The sequence below is a fragment of the Theropithecus gelada genome, chromosome 10 (assembly GCF_003255815.1).
Source record: "Theropithecus gelada isolate Dixy chromosome 10, Tgel_1.0, whole genome shotgun sequence".
Lineage (NCBI taxonomy): Eukaryota > Metazoa > Chordata > Mammalia > Primates > Cercopithecidae > Theropithecus > Theropithecus gelada.
This window is the reverse complement of record NC_037678.1, coordinates 20,780,695-20,800,068: the sequence shown is the minus strand read 5'-3', so window position 1 is coordinate 20,800,068 and position 19,374 is coordinate 20,780,695. Positions and strand designations below refer to the sequence as shown.

The following is a 19,374-nucleotide window of genomic DNA, read 5'->3' as shown; positions in this document are numbered from 1 at the left end:
TTGTACCCCAATGCGCAGGGCCAGGCCTGGTGCCAGGAGGCCACCCAGTGACTGTGGAACAACAAACAGCAATGCTGAAAGATCTTACTGACCAGGCGCTATTCTGGGCCACACACCATGACCAACAGAAACCTTAAGAATCCTCAGGCAAACCCCATTTTATAGATGAGGAAACTGAGGTGCAAGGAGTCGGTCACGTGACCAAGTGACACCCTCGGGATGAGGCCTGAGGGCCTGGAATGCTAGCCCCACATCGGTTGCAGCCATGGCCCTCCCACTTCAGCTCCCTCTGCTCCGGCACACCCCCACACCCCAACATCCAGCCTTTAGGCAAGGTGAGGCCCTGGCAGCTCCTGGCAGGTTCAGGGGCCCAGTGGCCAGCCCTCTGCAGACAGAGAAGGGCTTGGCCTGCTGAGAGGGGTTTGGAGAGGCCTCTGACCTCCGAGGGGCAGGTGGGGAGCCGGGGTCAGGAGCCCTGGGAGTTTCCCCTGCTGCACCCACCCAGCCTGCCCCTCTCTGGGCCAGACCTGCCATGCAGAGTCAAGGACTCTGGGGAGCTCTGGGTGCAGCCTCCAGGACCCCCAGGTGTGAGAGGACAGGGACATCCCCTGCTTCGTGGCTCACTGCCTGCTAGAAAGCGCAGAAGGCAGCTCCTGACATGATTTATGGCACTGGGGAGATTTCATAAACTCCACCAGCCGCAGAGAAGGCGGGGAGGCTCCGCAGTTGCTGGAAGGGAGTGCCCTAGCTGCCAGCCAAGCCTGGACTCCCTGCAGGGCCACAGGGACAGTGGGGATCCCCCAGGGAGGGTGTGATCCTGGGGAGCCCCTTCCCCTGAGCCTCAGGCCCTTCCTCTGGAAAATGGGGCAGATTCCCGGGAAGCTGGGACCTCCTGGGTCCAAGTCTCAGCCCCATGCCCCTGCCTGCCCTGAGGCCCCGCCAGTAGAGAGGCATACCCGGCCCCTGCCCACACACACTGGCACATTGCCAGGGCTCCAGACACGTGAGCCAAAGCCTTGGGGACATTGAGGTGCGTGTCTGGCACAACTCTGCTCGTATCTTCTCTAGTGACCTGTTTGTCCTGTGCGTGAGGACAGGAGCCACTCTCTTGCATTTCCCCAGCCTCGGTCCTAATCAGAGGAAATAGAGTCGAGGGAGGAGGATGGGCCAGGATGGCAGTGCCCGCCCAGAGAGGGGTGCAAAGGAGAGATTAAGAGGGATAGAGTCACAATCTGAAGAGCCAACAGTGGGCAGCAGGGCCAGGCCTGGCTCGCCAGGGGATTAGTCTGTGTGTCTGAGGCCGCCGCTGCTCTTGACAGCTCCCTCAGGGTCAGTCTGCGGAGGGGGATAAGGGCAATGCCACCAGGCTGGGGCTTCGTGGACCTTCTGCTTCCCCACATTTACAAGGAGGGCTGGCCTGGCTCACTGGGGAGGCTCAGCTCAGCCAGCGGGGGTTGGAGCCTGCAGGTCTCGGTTTCCCCAGGTGGGGTGGGCAGCCCTCTGTGCCCTGTACCCTGGGGGAGGAAGCAGATACCCTGAGAGGAAAAGGGGGGCCCCCAGGCTTCCAGACCAGGCCCCGCAAGAGGCTCGAGGCTCGCAGCATTAACACCCGGGGAAAGCCCAGACAGCAGCCTATATGCTCATTCATGCAGTCAACCTGTCCTGGGCCCCCCAAGTCTGCCAGGCCATGCGGGAGAAGCGGGGGCTGGGAGGGGTGAAGTCTCAGCTAGAGCTTCCAGGACAAGTCTGACTCTTCCAGGCAGAGAGGTGGGAGGCAGTTTCAGGCAAGAAAATAGCGTGCACAAGATGCCCCAAAATCACAAATGATGCCACATCTAAGAAACTGCCGAGTGTCCAGTGGGACCAACAGTCAGGCCAGAGGCAAGAGGTGAGAATGCGATCCCACCGGCTGTGGAGGCAGCAGGGAGGGTCCCCCCGCCCCAGCCCCAGCCCTGCAAATGGGCCTGTGGAGGCAGAGGTGGAGGAAGTGGGGCCAGGCTGCATCAGGGCTGCTGTGTGGAGGATACCCTGTGGGAGCAGAGGGACAGGGAGGGGCCGCTGTAGCCCCCAAGAGAGCCAGGGCGGAGGAAGAACGCTGTTCCTGCAGCATTGCCTCCAGGCCAGAGAGGGAGCCAGGAAGAAAGTGAGGTAGCCTTGTGGAGGGCTGGGACTGGAATCCACCCCCTCCCATCAAGGAGGGTAGGGGGCGTGGATGCAGCGGAGGGGCTCAAAGCCCGGGGCCCAGGGAAAGGCTGTGAGGCTTCAGGAGACCAGCCTGCCCGGAGACGGTTATGGATGCCCAAGGCAGCAATGGCAAAAGCAGGAATAAACGGTCACCTCCCTTCCCACAGCCCCTTTTTCTCAAGGCTGGACAGGCCTGCTCTGCCTAGAGAATAATTCATTTTGGCCCCAAGCCCTCAGGAGGCTGGAGGAAGTCAGGTGGCAGATCCCCTGGAAGGGGCCAGGCTGGGTGGCCAGAGGGAGAATGGCCCAGAGCACAGGGCTCAGACCCCCTAGAGCCGAGGTGGGCCCCAGTTGCAGACCCCATTTCCAAAACAGTCACTGCCATCCAGGCAGCCTGCTGCTGCCACTGCCACTACCCACAGCTGCACGGAGCCCTGGGCCAGCCCTGAACTTCATGTCAGAGGCAGTCTGGGGTCCGGACACAGAGCAGAGACATAGCTCTCTCTCAAGTGAGGGCCAAGGGCAGCAGGGCGCATGTGATCAGGATGGCCCCACCTCCTGGAGAGGTTAAAATTCCTCAGCTGCAAAATGGGGGTGCCAATCTCCCTGAATGCCCCAAACACTGGGAACACCGTAAGCACCAAACTCAATTCTCATATGGTTGCCACTTCAACCTGTGACTGGAGCCAGTCATTCAGCCTCAGTTTCCCCATCTTGTCCCCTAGTCCCCCGAGTCTCAGATTCACAGTGCCTTGTGTCGGCGCAGGGATGCATCTGTCTGGAACCCAGGCAAGGACTCTTGGACACCCCATCTCTACCCCACCCATTGGCGCTCACTCCAGCCACAGGCACTCCATGAAACCTTGTCACAGCCCCAAGAGACAGCCGGGCCTTTGTGACTCGCTCCCGGCGGAGGACACCATGGAGCCAGAGCAGGGAGGCGAGGGGCTGGTGTAACCCGGTTAGCAGGTGGCAGAGGGAGGATGGGACCCACAGGGTGCCCTGTCCAAAGAGCAGCACAGGGCCAGAGCTTTCTGGGCAGCCTCCAACCAGCCCAAACCTCTCGTACATGGGCTGAAGGAGTCTGGGGTGTAGGATGTGGATCCCTGGATAGCAGCCAGTCCCAAGGGAGGTACTCATATGCCCAAAGACAGGATAGAACCCCTTTAGACAGGACCCTTCAGGTAGGACCAGGAGGAGAGAATGTCACACTCCAACGTTTGAGTCATGTGTGTATCATATATACTTTTAAGGTGGGGAGACAAAAACTGAACACAGATTTAAAATAAAAGTAAAAGAGAAAGTTAGTTTTAAAACACCTTTACTGGCCAGGTGCAGTGGCTCATGCCTGTAATCCCAGCACTTTGAGAGGCTGAGGCAGGTGGATCACCTGAGGTCAGGAGTTCGAGACCAACCTGGCCAACACGGAGAAACTTCGTCTCTACTGAAAATACAAAAATTAGCTGGGCATGGCGGTGTGCACCTGTATTCCCAGCTACTTGGGAGGCTGCGGCGTGAGAAATGTTTGAACCCAGGAGGCGGAGATTGCAGTGAGCTGAGATCGTGCCACTGCACTCCAGCCTGGGCGACAGAGCAAGACTCCATCTCAAAAAAAAAAAAAAAAAAAAAAGGTGGGGGCAGGTGTGGTGGCTCATGCCTGTAATCCCAGCACTTCGGGAGGCCAAGGTGGGCGGATCACCTGAGGTCAGGAGTTCAAGACCAGGCTGGCCAACATGGTAAAACCCTGTCTCTACAAAAATACAAAAATCAGTCGGGCATGATGGTGGGTGCCTGTAATCCCAGCTACTCGGGAGGCTGAGGCGGGAGAATCGCTTGAACCCGGGAGGCAGAGGTTGCAGTGAGCTGAGATCATGCCACTATACTCCAGCCTGGGCAACAGAGCAAGACTCCATCTCAAAAAAAAAAAGAAAAAAAGAAAGAAAGAAAGAAAGAAAGAAAACACCCTCACAGTCTCTTTCACTGGAGCACAGAGAAGGCAAGAAGTTTGGCCTTCACCTTTTGGCAGAGCCCTGAGGGAAGGCCTCACCCCACAGACTGGCCAGGCCCCCTCGGCCCAGACCGGGCCAGGCCACCGTCCTGCGAAGCCACACCACAGAGGTTGTCAGGTCTGAAGCCCCGTTGCAAGATGCGGAAAGTAAGGTGGCCAGGATGGGAAAATGTGTCAAAGTCACACGTGGCTCCTGGGTGCAGCTTTATCCCCTTTTCCTCCCCTCCCCGCTTCAGTCCCTGGAGGAAGAGCCCAGGAGCTCAGGCTTTGGTTTTGGCCGCAATGCCCCTGCCTGCCCTGTGTCCCATTCTGCTGATGTGAATATCACCTGAGTCCTTTCCCTCAAAGAGGAGGACCAGGGACAGCACGAAGCACACACCCCAAGGACCCCGACCCAGCAGCTCCCCTTTAACTTGTGAGTGTCCCGAGGGCTGGAGCCATCACCAGACCCCCTTCCTTAGAAAGACAGTGGGACCAGGACCTTGTCATCACACCCTGTACAATCCTGACTCTACATTTTCCTAGCTGTGTGCCCTCGGGCAAGTCATACCCCTCTCGTGAGCCTGTTTTCCCTTCTGCAAGGCCCTAGGGGTAGCAGTGCATGGTGACCACAGCCCAGGCCCCTCCCTCTGGCAATGGACTTGGTGACGTGCAGCCAATCAGCTCAGCCGCCTGCCTCCCCTCCAGCCAGCACAGACTCCAACAGGAGCCCAGCCTCGGGAGAGGCTCCTTCAAACACCCTTTAGTCTCTGGCCAGGGCCTGGGGCCCCAAGAGCACCCAATGTGGCCCCTCGGAGAGCTCTGTGGAGGCATCTTTATTTGGCCCCTGGGCCTGGGCAGTTCATGGAGATTCCTGAGCCTCAGGAAGGGGCAGGCGGGCTGGGGTGTTGCCCCCGAGGGCACAGGGGGAGGGAACCCTGGGGACCTGTACCTGCTGCTTGGGGCTGAGCTCAGCCGCTTGGCTCTCTTCTCCAGCCAGTCCTCCAGATGGCCCTCGGGGAGCTCGGGAGCATCTAGCAGCCACTCCCTGGCTCGCCTCTCCTCTGTGGGGACAGGGAGACAAAGGCAAGTGAGGGGTACACGCCTGCCTGCCGGAACCCTACCCTCCCACAAAGCAGAAGCAACCGGTAGGCCCTGAGCAAGCTCTGGGAAGTTGCAGCAACCTTCCAGGAAGATGCACCTGGACCACTTCTGAAGGCCCTCTGTCCACGAGGGCCCAGCACTCAGCCTCGCTCCAACTAGAGGAGTGAACTTCCCAAAGGTGAGATGTCAGCTTCCATGGAGGCTGAACTTGCCCCTCCCTGGAATCACCAGGCTGTGAGACTCCAGAAGGCAGGGAAGGTGTGTTCCTAAACTCCTTGTTCCCAGACTGTCGTAAGAGGTCTGCTTGGTGCCACGTGGAGACTGGGTATGCTGCCTGATTGAGGGAGGGATGGTGTGTATCTGCCAGTGACTGCTGAGCTGGCCACAGGGTCCAGGTGGGGCTGAGGTGCACCTTCAGGGCTCCCGGGCAGGAAGCCACGCGGGCTCCCTGTCAGGGTACACAGGCCTGCCTTCTCCACTCATGCTGAGGCTGTTCCTGACACCTGGCCCAAACCGGGGGCTCAGGGCTCCCCGTCACCCTGGGCAGCCCTTGGCTACCAATGACGGGGAGATGGGGAGGCACAGGCCAGCTTCCCCGGTCTCAGAGACCACGTGCCCTAGCACCCCACTCCCGCTTAACCCAGGGCATCCCGAGACGTACCCTCCACCTGGATGCTCAGCTCCTGCAGGTCTCGCTCTGACATGTGGGAAAATCTGCAGTTGGAGCCAAAGTCGCACTGGCCTGCAGCAGGAAAACAGAGTTACTCGCTGCTCGGGAGGGGCTCCCCATGGGGGCTGAGGGGTGCCCTGGTGAGGGGCCCCAGAATCTTAGGGTCAGGACTTCAGGGCCTAAAGAGTAGCAACCCTGATCCTGGACAGAAAATGGAATCTCTTTGGCCCTGCCCACTCAGCAGTCAGAGCAACCTCTCACCCATCATGCCACATGCTCACAACCCTTCTCCAGCTGCCCCCGGTGCTGGGGATCACTTCCAACTGAAGCCTGTCACGAGTGGGCCTCGCAAGCCTCTGCAGCCTCTCTGTCACCAGCCCTCCCAGCCCTGCCTCAGTGAACTACATATGGGTTCCTGAAAGGGCCATGCTTCCTTTCTCCACTCCAAGCCACAGCACGTGCTATGCCCAGCCTAGTATTCTGCCTGCCTACCTGGCTCACCGGAGCAGTTGGACTGCTCCTTAGAAAGGCTTCAGTGGCAGCCTTGCCAAGGAGGCACCAAAATCTGGGGTGGCTTCCCCTCTCTCAACCAAGGAGACCAAAATGTATGTCGAGATACTGGGAGGCTGGAGGTGTCTCAAGCCAGTGTAACCTACCAGTGACATACTCACATCAAGGCAAAGTCCGTGGGGAAGCCCCTGATCTGCAGGCTTGGTACCCATCCTAGGGGAGCTTGGACATTCACCCAGTTTCCCTAGTTCAGCTGAAGCACCTCTCCCCAGTGCTAAGCTCCCTTACAAACCATATGAATCATCATAGTTTTCCTCTTTGCCACGGCTGCCAGGAAGCTCAGAGTCAAACCCTTAGAGAATACACAGGACCTCAAGGGCATGCATGGAGGAGACTATTCTCTTGGTTTTATCTTATTTTTCCTACCCTTATTTTTATCTGTCTTTGGTTCATTCACTTACTGAGGTTTTTATCTCTTGTTCTCTCTTTTTTCAAAAGAGACAGGGTCCTCACTCTGTTGCCCAGGCGAGAGTGCAGTGGTGCAATCACAGCTCACTGCAGCCTTGAACTCCTGGGCTCAAGAGATTCTCCCGCCTCAACCTCCCTAGTAGCTGGGACTATCAATGTGTGCTACCACGCCCAGCTAATTAAAACAAAATTTTTTTTTTGTAGAGATGGGGTCTTGCTATGTTGCCCAGGCTGGTCTCAAACTTCTGGCCTCAAGCATTCCTCCTACCTCAGCCTCCCAAGTACTAGGATTACAAGCGTGAGCCACCATGCTTGGCACTTTATCTCTCTGACCTATATGCATCTCTAGTAGCTAAGTATTGAGCAGTCAAATCTACACCTAGCATCCTTGGTTCTGATCCCGAACTTCCTCAGATCATCAACCCTGTTACTCTCTGAAGTTCTGCCTGCTGGGAAGGAGGCCAGGCTCCCAGGCTAACTTAATCAACAAGTCTATTCCACCCGTAAGTGTCTCTTGGATTTACTTGTAATCTCCCACGGCTTGCTTGTTCTAGGTGAGCTGATACAATCACATTCTAGATCTGAAGAGCTGAGGACCAGTCTCTAGGAGGTCCTAAGACACAACACCTGGGAAGGCCCTGACTGGCCAGTCAGCTGGAACCACCGCTGCAAAGTGGGCTTGGGATGGTGGCCCGGGTCGGGGAAGACACTCTGCAGAGGTCCAAGTGGGCCAGGTTGGACATCGCAGGTCCCCGCAGGGACCTGAGCTGTGCAGAGCACTTTACCTGTCAGTAGAAACTTCCTGCAGGGCCGCTTGTTCTGCTCATCCAGCAAGATGGCAGCTGCATCTGCGAGAGAAGAGAGGGACAGGATTCAGGCTCTACCAAGGGAGGCGGGAGGTGGAAGCCACAGGGACACGGACTCTCTAGCCCGACACAGCTGCGCAGAAAAGAAGAGTTTCCTATCCGCGGAGGAGTGGAAGCAAGAGATGGCCACAAGTGGGAGTCCTGGGCAGATGGATCCAAGCTGCAGGTGACCTCAACCCCTCCCACCCCACGCAGGACTGGCCAAAGGCAAGGACCAGGTTTCATGCCAGAGGTTCTCAACTTGGCACGAGGGAGTCACCTGAGGAGTCTGGGGACTTCGGGTTTTTTGTTTTTTAGAGACAGGGTCTCGCTCGGTCACCCAGGCTGGAGTGCAGTGGTGCAATCATGGCTCACTGCAGCCATTGCCTCCTGGGCTCAAGCGATCCTTCTCCGGTCTCAGCCTCCCAAGTAGGTAGGACTACAGCTCTGCACCAGCATGCCTGGCTAATATTTTCTATCTTTTTGTAGAGCTGTGTCTCATTATGTTGCCCAGGCTGGTCTTGAACTCCTGGGCTCACATGATCCTCCCATTTTGGTCTCCAAAAGTGCTGGGAATACAGTTGTGAGCTACTGGGCCCAGCCTGGAGGTATAATACTTTAAAAAAATCCTGGCCCTATGGAACGTCTCATTATTATCTTTGCAACTTCCTGTGAAGCTATGATTATTTCAAAATAAAATGGTAAAAAAATTTAAATAAATCCTAGTGCCCAGGAAGCCCATCGGCTAATCCCAGGATCCAGGCATTGCTCCACAGGCAAGACTGCAATCCCTGGCTTCTGTCTTCCCTCCTTCCACCAGCTGTAGGGTGCTCAGGGCCAGACCAGTCACCGCCCTGGACAGGACTTCCGACAGTCATTCTGTAGCATTGGCAATCACTCTGATCCTAACCTTAACCCTAGTTTCCTCTGATTTTTCCTATTTTTCTTTTCTTTTTTTGAGACAAGATCTCACTCTGTCACCCAGGCTGGAGTGCAGCGGCACAATCTCAGCTCCCTGCAGCCTCGACCTTCCTGGACTCAGGTGATCCTTCCCTCCCAGCCTCCCAAGTAGCTGGGACTACAGGTGACCGCCACCACGCCTGGCTAATTTTTTAATTTTTTGTAGAGATGGGGTTTTGCCATGTTACCCAGGCTGGTGTCAAACTCCTGGGCTCAAGTGATCCTCCCCACTTGGCCTCCCAAAGTGCTGGGATTACAGGCATGGGCCACCGTGCCCAGCCTATCTTTACTTTCATCATATAGTTATGGTTTTAAATTTGCTTCTTGATACAAGCTATTAATCAGTCAAAATCTGTAAGGAAGTAGGGTACCTGAGGGTGGTACCCTGGCTCAGGAGCCCTTATATCCACCCCAGGGGAGGGGAGCAGCCAGGCCTGGGCTGGACATTCACCCATCACCTTTTCTAGAGGCCAAGGAAACACCACAGGCTTCAGAGTCCAGGAAACCTGAGCTCTAATCCTAACAACATATGATCACGTGCAAGCTGCATAATCGCCAAGTCTCAGTTTCCCCATATGTCAAATGGGAGGACAGTTCCCACCTGGCAGGGCTGCTATGAAAATGTCATCAGATAATGAATGGCGAGTGCTCTGCAGAGGAGGCCCATGGTTCCCAACCCTGGTGGCACAAGAGAATCACTAGGAAAGTGACCAGGTCTGCCTCTGGGGCGAGCAGTGGCCTTAGCACCATGTTCTCCAGGTATGCGGCCAAGACGGGGTGGGTACACAGCAAATGGTAGCAATTCTTCATTTTTTCCTCACAAACCCTCTGAACAGCGCAAACATCCCGATTTTGCAGAGGGGAAAATGGAGGTTCAGACAGGGGAAGTGATTTGCCAAGGGCAGGTGGTGGCTGTGAAGGTGTGGTTTGCTGGGATAGGGGGTTGGTTATCAGAGAACTCATGCCAGGGGGACCAGCAGGGTGGGGAGGGTCCATCTGTCAGTGCTGGGCTTGTCAGACTCAGCAAACCCAGCTGGTGCTACAGACACCACTGCCCGCCCTTCCCTGAGGGGGTAGGCTAGTGGAGGGCATGTGGACATTGCCCTGGACCCCCCTGAGGCTGTGACGGCTGAGGCTGGCAGCAGGGCTGAGCCTGAGTCCTGGACAAGGGGCTCTTCCAGGTGGCTTGGCATGGGAGTATTCTAGGCTGCCTGCGTCTGCTCAGTAGTTCCCGACCCCAGCCACACATCAGAATCACCAGGCAGTTTTTAAAGTACATGGACACCCAGCCCCAGCCCTCCCAGGTTCTGCTTTAATTCATTGAAAGGGAGGGCATCAGAATCGTTTAAATCTCCTCAGTGACTCTGAAGCGTACTCAGGGTTGAGAATCCCTGGCCCAGGCCCTGCACGAGGAAGCCCATGCTCTTGCAATGGGTATTCAAGGCCCCTCGTGATCTGACCCTATGGGTCCTTCTTGCTTCATCTCCCAGAATTAACAGCTGCCCCTGGTGCCCCATGTTTCTTTGCTCATTCACTTAGACATTCATCTGCCAAACATTCACTGAGCATGTCCTGTGTGCCAGGCACCACGCCAGGCTGAGGATTTAAGTGGAGAACAAGTCGGAGCTAGTCCTTCCTTCTGGTCCAACAGTCACACTAATCCCCATGGATGTAAGCGGGGTAAACATCTAGTGTGTAGCCAAATGACCTGACCCGTTCTAGGGGTCGGGGAGGATGTCCCTGAGGATTTGCTGCCTGACTTGAGTTCTGAGGTGGGGGGGCCTGGCTTGGGGCAGGGAGGACAGCAGGAAGGGCATGTCTGCAGAGGGGACAGCTTATGCCCAGCAGATGCAGTGGCCAGGGTGGCTGCAGCTGGGAGGGAGAGGCCGGCAGGACAGGGCCTTTGCCCAGAACACACCATCGTCATTGGGCACAAGCTTGCTAAGGAGAGGGGCCCTATTTTATCCACCTTTGAATCTTCAGAGCCTGCAGGGAGCCGAGGATACGCTGAATGAATGAGCCGTGAGATGAAGGCTGGAGGGAATCCTTTTGAGGACCCACAGGCACCGTACTTACTTAGTAAGCCCTTATGTGCCATACGGTCACCAGGAGGTTACTGAGCCCCTGTCATAGCCCTGGGAGGTGGGGACTGTTGTAGCTGTTTTACACATGACAAAATGAGAGCCACAGTGTTAGTGAGTGACACCTGGGGACTGGTGCCCTGCACCTGACCACGGCAGATAGATCATCAGCCCCTCTGAGGGCTAAGGGATGTGCCCCAGGCCGCGAAGCTGGGAGCAGAGCTGAAGTCAAGTTCAGTCACACAGCATATCTTCAAGTTCCTGCGGTTGCTCAGGGTGAGCAGAAGCCCTGGGGCAGCCTCCCGAGGAAGTGGAAAGACGCCATGTGCCAGCTCGGCCCCTAGTAGCTGGGGACCCAAGGCGAGGGAACCCACTGCTCTGGGTTTTATTTCATTTATTACTATTTTTTTTTAAACAGGGTCCCACTCTGTTGCCGAGGCTGGAGTGCAGTGGTACGATCTCGGCTCACTGCAGCCTCTACCTCTTGGGGTCAAGTGATCCTCCTACCTCAGCCTCCTGAGCAACTGGGACCATAGGAATGGGCCACCACGCCTGGCTAATTTTTTTATTTTTGTTTTTATTTTTTATTATTTAGAGATGGAGTCTTGCTCTCTTGCCCAGGCTGGAGTACAGTGATGTGATCTCAGTTCACTGCAAGCTCCACCTCCCAGGTTCAAGCAATTCTCCTGCCTTAGCCTCCCAAGTAGCTGGGATTACAGGAACCTACCACCACACCCGGCTAATGTTTATATTTTTAGTAGAGACAGGGTTTCGCCAGGTTGGCCAGGCCAACCTGACCTCAGGTGATCCACCCACTTCAGCCTCCCAAAGTGCTGGGATTACAGGTGTGAGCCACGGAGTCTGGCCAAATTTTTTTATTTTTAGTAGAGATGGGGTTTCACCATGTTGCCCAGGCTGGTCTTGAACTTCTGGACTCAAGCGATCCTCCCATCTCAGCCTCCCAAAGTGCTGGGATTACAGGTGTGAGCCACTGCTCCTGGCCTGCTCTGGATTTTGAAGTCATCACCTGTAACAGGGGGTGCCTGGCCTGGCCTGCCCAGCCTCTTACAGAGCTGTTCTAAGGACTGAATGTGTTGGGGATGTGAGGACGCTGAGAACGCAGGAGCCCTGGGGAACTCCTGTCGCCTGCTGCTTCATCTTTTCTATAAGTGACACAGGGACCTCTGCCAATCAGCCCTGGATCCCAGGATCCAGCTGTTCACAGCTGAGAATCTGGGACTAGGTGATCTTGGCCCAGCTCCCTCCAGATCACAGCCCACAATGGATCTGCACAACAGACAGAGCCTTAGCGTAACACCAGGGTTAGAGGCCTCCTAGGGACCTAGGAGACCCCACTGCCCATGAATTTTCCTATGGCTTTCCAACCACAGCCACGCCTGGCCTGCTGAGCGGTCTGGCCACCCCCTCACTTGAACCTCTGAGCCTCAGCTCCCTCATGTGAAATGCGGAGAGTCTGGGAAGCCTTTAGAAACACCATGTCTAGTCCCCAGACCTATCTCTGGGGAGTGGATGGGGTCGGGGAATCAGTGGTTTTAACCTAAAGGTCTCCAGATGATCCTAACCTGCAGCCAGAGTTAAGAATCATTGCCCTAGAGAGTTACTCAGAAAAGCAAATGGCGAACTATGAAAAGCACCCGGCATGTAGCAGGCACTCGACCCATGCTCGTTCCCTGTTTGTGAACTCTCAGTTTCAGGCCTCTTTTTTTTTGAGACAGGGTCTCACAGGGTTGCCCAGGCTGCTCTTGAACTCCTGGGCTCAAACAATCCTCCCACCTCAGTGTCCTAAAGTGCTAGGATTACAGGTGAAAGCCACCACACCTAGCCCCAACCAGAGAACTCTCTCTCCACTTCTCCTCCCTTCTTGGCTGCTGGATTTGGTTCCTTCTTCAGAGGCCCTATCCCAGAATCCTGCTCACCAACCTACAGGGCATTGGCCCCACTCTGGCTCATTCCAGGAGCTCTTGGCCCACCCTCGCCCCACCACTAAGTGCCCTCACCTCTCAACCTGGCTCCTGCCAGTCATGCTCTGGACCCTCCCTGGCTGTGCCTCAGGGTGAACGTCCAATCACAGCCATGCAATAGCACAACTCCCCGCTCTGGGCACCTCCCGGGAAACAGGCCCTGTGCTAGGCACTTCTGACCTTAGCTCATTCACCCCAACTGTTCCCGCGCTGAGAGGCCTTTCTCAGAAGAGCCTGCCCCCCTTCTGCAACTGGGTTATTCACCCGTGCCTGCAGCCAGTCATTCAACTGCCACTGACCGCACCCAACTGCTCCCCACGAAGCAGTCTGCGCTGTCAAGGTAGGTCTGGGCACGGCAGCTAAAGCCCTTCAAAGGCTGCTCTCTGCCTTTGGAACAGGGACCCCCTCTCCACCCCCTGCTTACAACGGCCTCCACAGGCTTGGAAGATCCCTGTCCCAGAGCCAGCTTGAGCCCTACCATTCTCCCCTGGCCTGCTCCGCCCAGCCACACCCTCTCCCTCCTGCTCCGAGAGCCGTGGTGCTGGACTCAGGGCTGCCTGCTTCTCTGCACACCCTCCACCCAGAACCACGTGGCTGGCTTTCCCCTATTTCAGCTGTTGGCTCAAACATCACCTCCTTCTAGGGCCTTCTTCCTGTCCACAGAGCCTGGCAGGTGCCTGGAGCACAGAGCCTTCAGTCAGGGTTGCTGGGGAAAGAGCTCATCTACCAGCCTGCTCTTTTGAGGGTCCAGTGGCCCAGGCCTCCCTCTCTTTTGATCCTCAAAGAGCCCAGACCCAGACTGTCACTGACCCACGGGGGTCTTTGAAGATAAGAAAGATCAGAGAGCAGGGCTCCAGGAGCCCGGCCCCCAGCCAGCGGCACCCACCTCGGAACATGTCGTACCAGACCTTCTTGGCCTTGAGGTGCTGCAGCCCGTTCAGGTGCTTCTTGCGGTTGTGGAGGTTGTCCTGGAAGGAGCGGTCGCAGTAGTCACAGAAGTATCGCTTCCCCATGGCCACTCAGAGCAGGTGTTTGCTGCCTGGGAAGCCACAAAGAGCTCAGATCAGACCACTGGAGAAAACACACCCCTCACCAGCCCCCCGAATCCTTCCTGAGGACCAGGCCTGAGCCCAGGCTTTACTCACATGCACCCCGCCCCATTAGGAGTGTCAAGCTGATGAGTATGGCCTAAGAGGCCTCATGCCAGAGGGATCTGTTAACCATTCTGATGCCCAGCCTGCAACTCAGACCAGTTAAAGCAGAACCTCAGTGGGTGAGACCTGGGCACTGTTTTTGTTTGTTTTCGTTTTTGTTTTTTTGAGAGGGTCTTGCTCTGTCACCCAGGCTGGAGTGCAGTAGTGCAAACACAGCTCACTGCAGCCCCGACCACCTGGGTTCAAGCAATCTTCCTGTCTCAGCCTCTCAAACTGCTGGGATTACAGGCGTAAGCCACTGTGCCTGGCTGCTATTTGGTATTGTTTAAAGTCTATCACGTAATTCTAACATGTAAGTAAGCTGAAGGACTGCCACCTTACACCCTGTGGCTGGCCTCCCTTGTCTCCTACCACATAGGGTTTTCTATGTTTGAGACAGAGTCTCGCTCTGTCACCCAGGGTGGAGTGCAGTGGTACGACCACGGCTTACTGTAGCTTTAACCTTCTGGGCTCAAGTGATCCTCCCACCTCAGCCTCTCGAGTAGCTGGGACTACAGGTGCGTGTCATCATGCCTAACTTAAAAAAACAATTTTTTTGTAGAGATGGGGTCCCGGTATGTTGCAGAGGCTGGTCTCCTGGGCTCAAGTGTCCTCCCGCCTTGGCCTCCCAAAGTGCTGGGATTACAGGTGTGAGCCACCACCCCACCCCCTACCGTACCTCTGACCTCCACATTTGCAACATAGAGGACACATCAGCCTCCCCTTTGCTCCTCACACATGCCAGGCACATGGCCACCTCCTGGCCTTTGCACCCGAGGCTCCCCAAGGATGGGTGTGCTCTCCTGCAAACACCCGCCTCACTTCCCCCTCTTGACCCCTTCCATCTTTCCTCCAATGCTACTTCATTCAAGATGGCAGAATCTTCCACTTAACTTCCTCCACTCTCTGCTTTATTTTCCCTCATAGCATGTATCACCCTTTGATACCGTTAGGCTTTGTATCCCCACCCAAATCTCATCTTGAATTGTAATCCCAATAATCCCCACGTGTCAAGGGAGAGACCAGGTGGAGGTAACTGACATGGGGGTGGTTTCCCCCATGCTGTTCTCGTGACAGTGAAGAGTTCTCACAGGATCTGCTGCTTTTATAAGGGGCTCTTCCCGCTTTGCTCAGCACGTCTCTCTCCTGCTGCCTTGTGAAGAAGGTGCCTGTCTCCCCTTTCCCTCCTGCCATGATTATAAGTTTCCTGAGGCCTTCCCAGCCATGCGGAACTGTGAGTCACTTAAACCTCTTTCCTTTGTAAATTACCTAGTCTCCGGTATTTCCTTATAGCAATGTGGGAAGGGACTAATACACCCTTCATGCAATAAGTTACTTGTTATGTTTATTGTCTTTCTCCCCCAGTAAGAATATAAACCCATGAGGGCAGGTTTGTGTTTTGTTTACTGCTGGAGCCCCAGCACCTAAAATAGTGCACACTACAGACTAGGCATTGAAGTACTTGTTAAATGAATCAATTCCCGTTTTCCCTTTGGGAAAACTGAGGTTCAGGGAGGCGGTGTGATTCCTCCTGATAAGCAGAAGGCAAACCAAGTCTCCTAACGTCACACTGCCGGGTGTCCTCTCTTCCACAGCCAGTTCAAGGCTTAGAGAAGCCAGAGGGCTCACGCAGTGAATGCTGACAGCTTCCCAAGGAGATCACTAAATTATCAGGTGGCAGATCCGAATCCAGTCACAGAGGGAAATGAAAACATTTTGGGGTCTTAAGACCCCTCAGCCGTGGTGATCACAGCCACCACTCCTGACCCAGGAGATCTGCAGCCCAAGGTGGGTGGCAATTCAATGACTCTCGCGGCCAGCCCTTGGGTCCGTGAGTTTGGTGCCGCAAGACAGGAGGACAGACGGGTCCACTTGGGGCCGCCAAGGGGGATCTGCCAAGGCTGAGCCCAGACCAACTGCTCACCCTGTGGTCAGACCCCTCACTTCACAGAACAGGTTCCTGAGGCCCAGGTGAGGAAGAGAAATGATCTCCCCCAGGTCACAAGGTAGCTATTGGGGCTAGCAGCCAAAGCCCCAGACTCCCAGGACCTGATCACCACAGTGGACTGATGGGGGAACACAGCTCAGGAGGAGGAGACTGCGGAGAGACGCAGAGACAGTCCCAGCAGCCAAGCAGGTTGATGGAGAAAGCCACTCTTGCAGCAGACAGGGACAGCAACCATTAAGTCAGGGGCTGTAATGGGATCAGGAATAGCCAGTCATTCAAAATGAAAACATATAAAACCTCTCTTCTCCCATTACTGCAGAGAGACCGTGTCCCAGACACGCACACTTGATATATTAAATTTGGCAGCTCTAATATACCCCGTCTTGCCAATAAACTTATAGGAATTGGATTGAAATTGTAAGAGATGAACGTTTAACGGCCGAGTGCTAAACCAAGCCATTCAGAAAGCATGAAGCTCCAAGAAGCTGCTGGCGCCGGAGAGTAATGGGGAAGGGAGGGGACGGGGAGGGTGGTTCTCTGACAGACTGGAACAGAACGGTGGCTCTGCAGCCTACTTAGCTGGACAAAACCACACAGGCATTGAGAAGCTGCCTGTGTGACCTTGGGCAAGTCACTTCCCTTCTCTAGGCCTCTACTTCCACTGTGGGAATATGACGCAATGGCTGCTTGCTCAGGAAGTGGTACAGAGAAGTTTGCTAATGCAAATGGTGAAAAAGACGCTGATAATGTCTGGCATTAAGCAAGTGCTCAATAAATGTTACCTATTATTAGGGCTAGTGGTTTATTGAATACCTACTATGTGCTGGCACTAAGCTGAAAGCTCTATATGCATCATCTCATTTAATCCCCAGGACAACCTGTCAGGTAGGGCCTGTTATGCATTTTTAGATGGGGGCACTGAGGTTCCAGAAATGAAGTGACTAAGCCAAGGTCACACTGCTAGGAAGGAGCCCAGTTGGCCTTGGAATCCAGGTCTCAGGCCTCTAGGGTCCCCACTCCTAATCACATAATGAATGTCTCCTCCTTAATCCCAGCACTTTGGGAGGCCGAGACGGGTGGATTGCTTGAGTCCAGGAGTTCGAGACCAGCCTGAGGGAAACCGCATCTGCACAAAAAATGCAAAAATTAGCTGAGCGTGGTGGAGCATGCCTGTAGTCCCAGCTACTCAGGAAGTGAGGCGGGAGGATGGCTTGAGCCCAGGAGGCAGAGGCTGCAGAGAGCTGAGATTGAGCCATTGTACTTTGGCCTGGACAACAGAACAAGACCCCCAACCAAAAAAAAAAAAAAGGCTCCTCCCAACAAATAATACTAATTTTCCAATTTTCCTTTATTAACCACTAACTACACCCTAGGACCATGCTAACCCCCTCAAACCCCAAGAGTTGTGGATTATAATCTCACTCATGAATGAGGGAACTGAGGCTCAGACAGGTGCCATGAGGGACCCCAGCTCACACACGTAGGAAGGACAGAGCAGGCCTCAGGGTACCTGCCCACCCATGCCCTCCTCTGCCCATCCATCATCTAGCACATGGGAAGTGCTTGGCCATCCTGGACAGGTCAACAGGACCCCACATTCTAGTTCCAGCTCTGCCACGTGGCTGTCTGTGACTCAGCCACCTGTCGTCTCTGAGCCTCAGTTTCCCCATGTGGGAAGCGGCAGGACCGGGTGATCTCTAAAGGCCTCTCTGGTTCTAATATCCAGTGATCAGATGAGAAGATGCCCACAACAATGCTTTTTTTAAAAATTTAAAAAATGGTCTCACCATGTCGCCCAGGTTGGTCTCGAACTCCTGAGCTCAAGTGATCCTCCCATCTCTGCCTCCTGCAATGCTGGGATTACAGTCGCGAGCCACCGCGCCTGGCCGGCAATGCTTTCTATCTACCTGTCACAGACACATGCGCAGTGTCAGGCCAGGGAGACCGGCGGGCAGCACAGTCCCTCTGAGACGGGAAAGCATGCTCACTGAGCACCACCTGGGCGGGCCCCTCCCTGACCCTCTCGCCCTGAGAAGCAGGTCACAGCACCCCCATCTCACCTCCGAGAGTGGGATACCCAGCCTGGGGACAGCACTGAACACCAGGACCGGCTATCTCTGCACTTCCGTGCCTGGGGAGGCTGTCCGGGGACAGGGTTAAGAGCTGTCTCTGGAGTCAGATGTCAGGGCTAACATCCAGTCACCACTGCTTCCTAATTTTCTCACTCGGTGATCCTGGCATTTCTGGCCTTGTTTTCCTGCTATGAAAACTGAGATAATAACAGTGTTCAGGCCAGGTGCGGTGGCTCACACCTGTAATCTCAGCACTCTGGGGGCTGAGAAGGGTGGATCACGAGGTCAGGAGTTAGAGACCAGCTTGGCCAACATAGTGAAACCCTGTCTCTACTAAAAATACAAAAATTAGCTGGGCATGGTGTATGTGCCTGTAGTCCCAGCTACTCAGGAGGCTGAGGCAGGAGAATCGCTTGAACCCGGGAGGCGGGGGTTGCAGTGAGCAGAGATCGCACCACTGCCCCAGCCTGGGTGACAGAGCGAGACTTCATCTCAAAAAAAAAAAAAAAAAAAATTAGCCAGGTGTGGTGGCATGCACCTGTAATCCCAGCTACTCAGGAGGCTGAGGCAGGAGAATCACTTGAATCCAGGAGGCAAACAGAGGTTGCAGTGAGCCGAGATCGCACCACTGCACTCCAGCCTGGGTGACAGAGCGAGACTCCCTCTCAAGAAAAGCAAAAAATAAAAATAAAAAAATAAAACAACAAAACAAAAAAGAACCAGCTGTGCAGATCCCCCACTGCCCAGGGATGGCACTGGCGTAAGGGGGCACACATTCCACCTACTTCACAGGTCTGTCCCCACAGGCATGTGACTGAGGCCACGTTCCTAGACAGAGGCTGGCCTTCAACAAGATGACCTCGCTCAGGTGTAAAATTCTAGAGCTCCTGAACCAAATGCCTCCCGTTCTGATGCCTCTGCCCATGTTAGGATAGGGTTCAACTTGCAGAATCCTCTGGACACATGCAGCGCACTGCCAGACACACAACTTGGCAAGCAGAATGCTGGCTGGAGTTCAGCTCCAGCTCCCCCCTCAGCCAGGTGCCCTTGCACAAGGTGCAACCTGCACCACCGTACTTGGCAGCCGAGGCGGGGGTCAGGGACAGGGGAGAGAGGAGACAGCTGGAGTGTCTCTAAACAGCGCCCAGACACCAGCATGGGGTGCTGACTAAGCTGGCCCCCTCTGCTGTGATTCATCCCCATCCTCTGAGGGTGGCACGCATAGCAGAGTGTGAGCGAGGTCCCGTCCGGAACACAGAACCATCCGGCCTCACTCCCTGCCAGAAACACAGGTGGTGCCATCCACCCACTCCCAGGGACCAGATGCATGGCTGCAAAGGCATCTGCTGGATCCCGGGAGCATTGGCTCC

The 19,374-nt window shown here is 55.3% G+C and overlaps 1 protein-coding gene across 6 annotated transcripts in view; it reads right to left on the bottom strand.

The window, feature by feature from the left end:
• Nucleotides 1–19,374, bottom strand: part of ZMAT5 (zinc finger matrin-type 5) — a 31,125-nt gene that overhangs the window by 1,609 nt on the left and 10,142 nt on the right. For 5 of the 6 annotated variants that reach the window (XM_025399118.1, XM_025399117.1, XM_025399121.1 and 2 more), the window contains 4 exons: nt 13,678–13,830; nt 7,709–7,771; nt 5,937–6,017; nt 5,124–5,235 (listed from right to left, as the gene is read on the bottom strand). In XM_025399118.1, the coding sequence (XP_025254903.1) occupies nt 5,124–5,235; nt 5,937–6,017; nt 7,709–7,771; nt 13,678–13,804 (383 nt within the window). In that variant the 5' untranslated portion in view covers nt 13,805–13,830. The remainder of the gene's footprint in view (nt 1–5,123; nt 5,236–5,936; nt 6,018–7,708; nt 7,772–13,677; nt 13,831–19,374) is intronic. The other variant, XM_025399123.1, reaches the window with a different exon arrangement.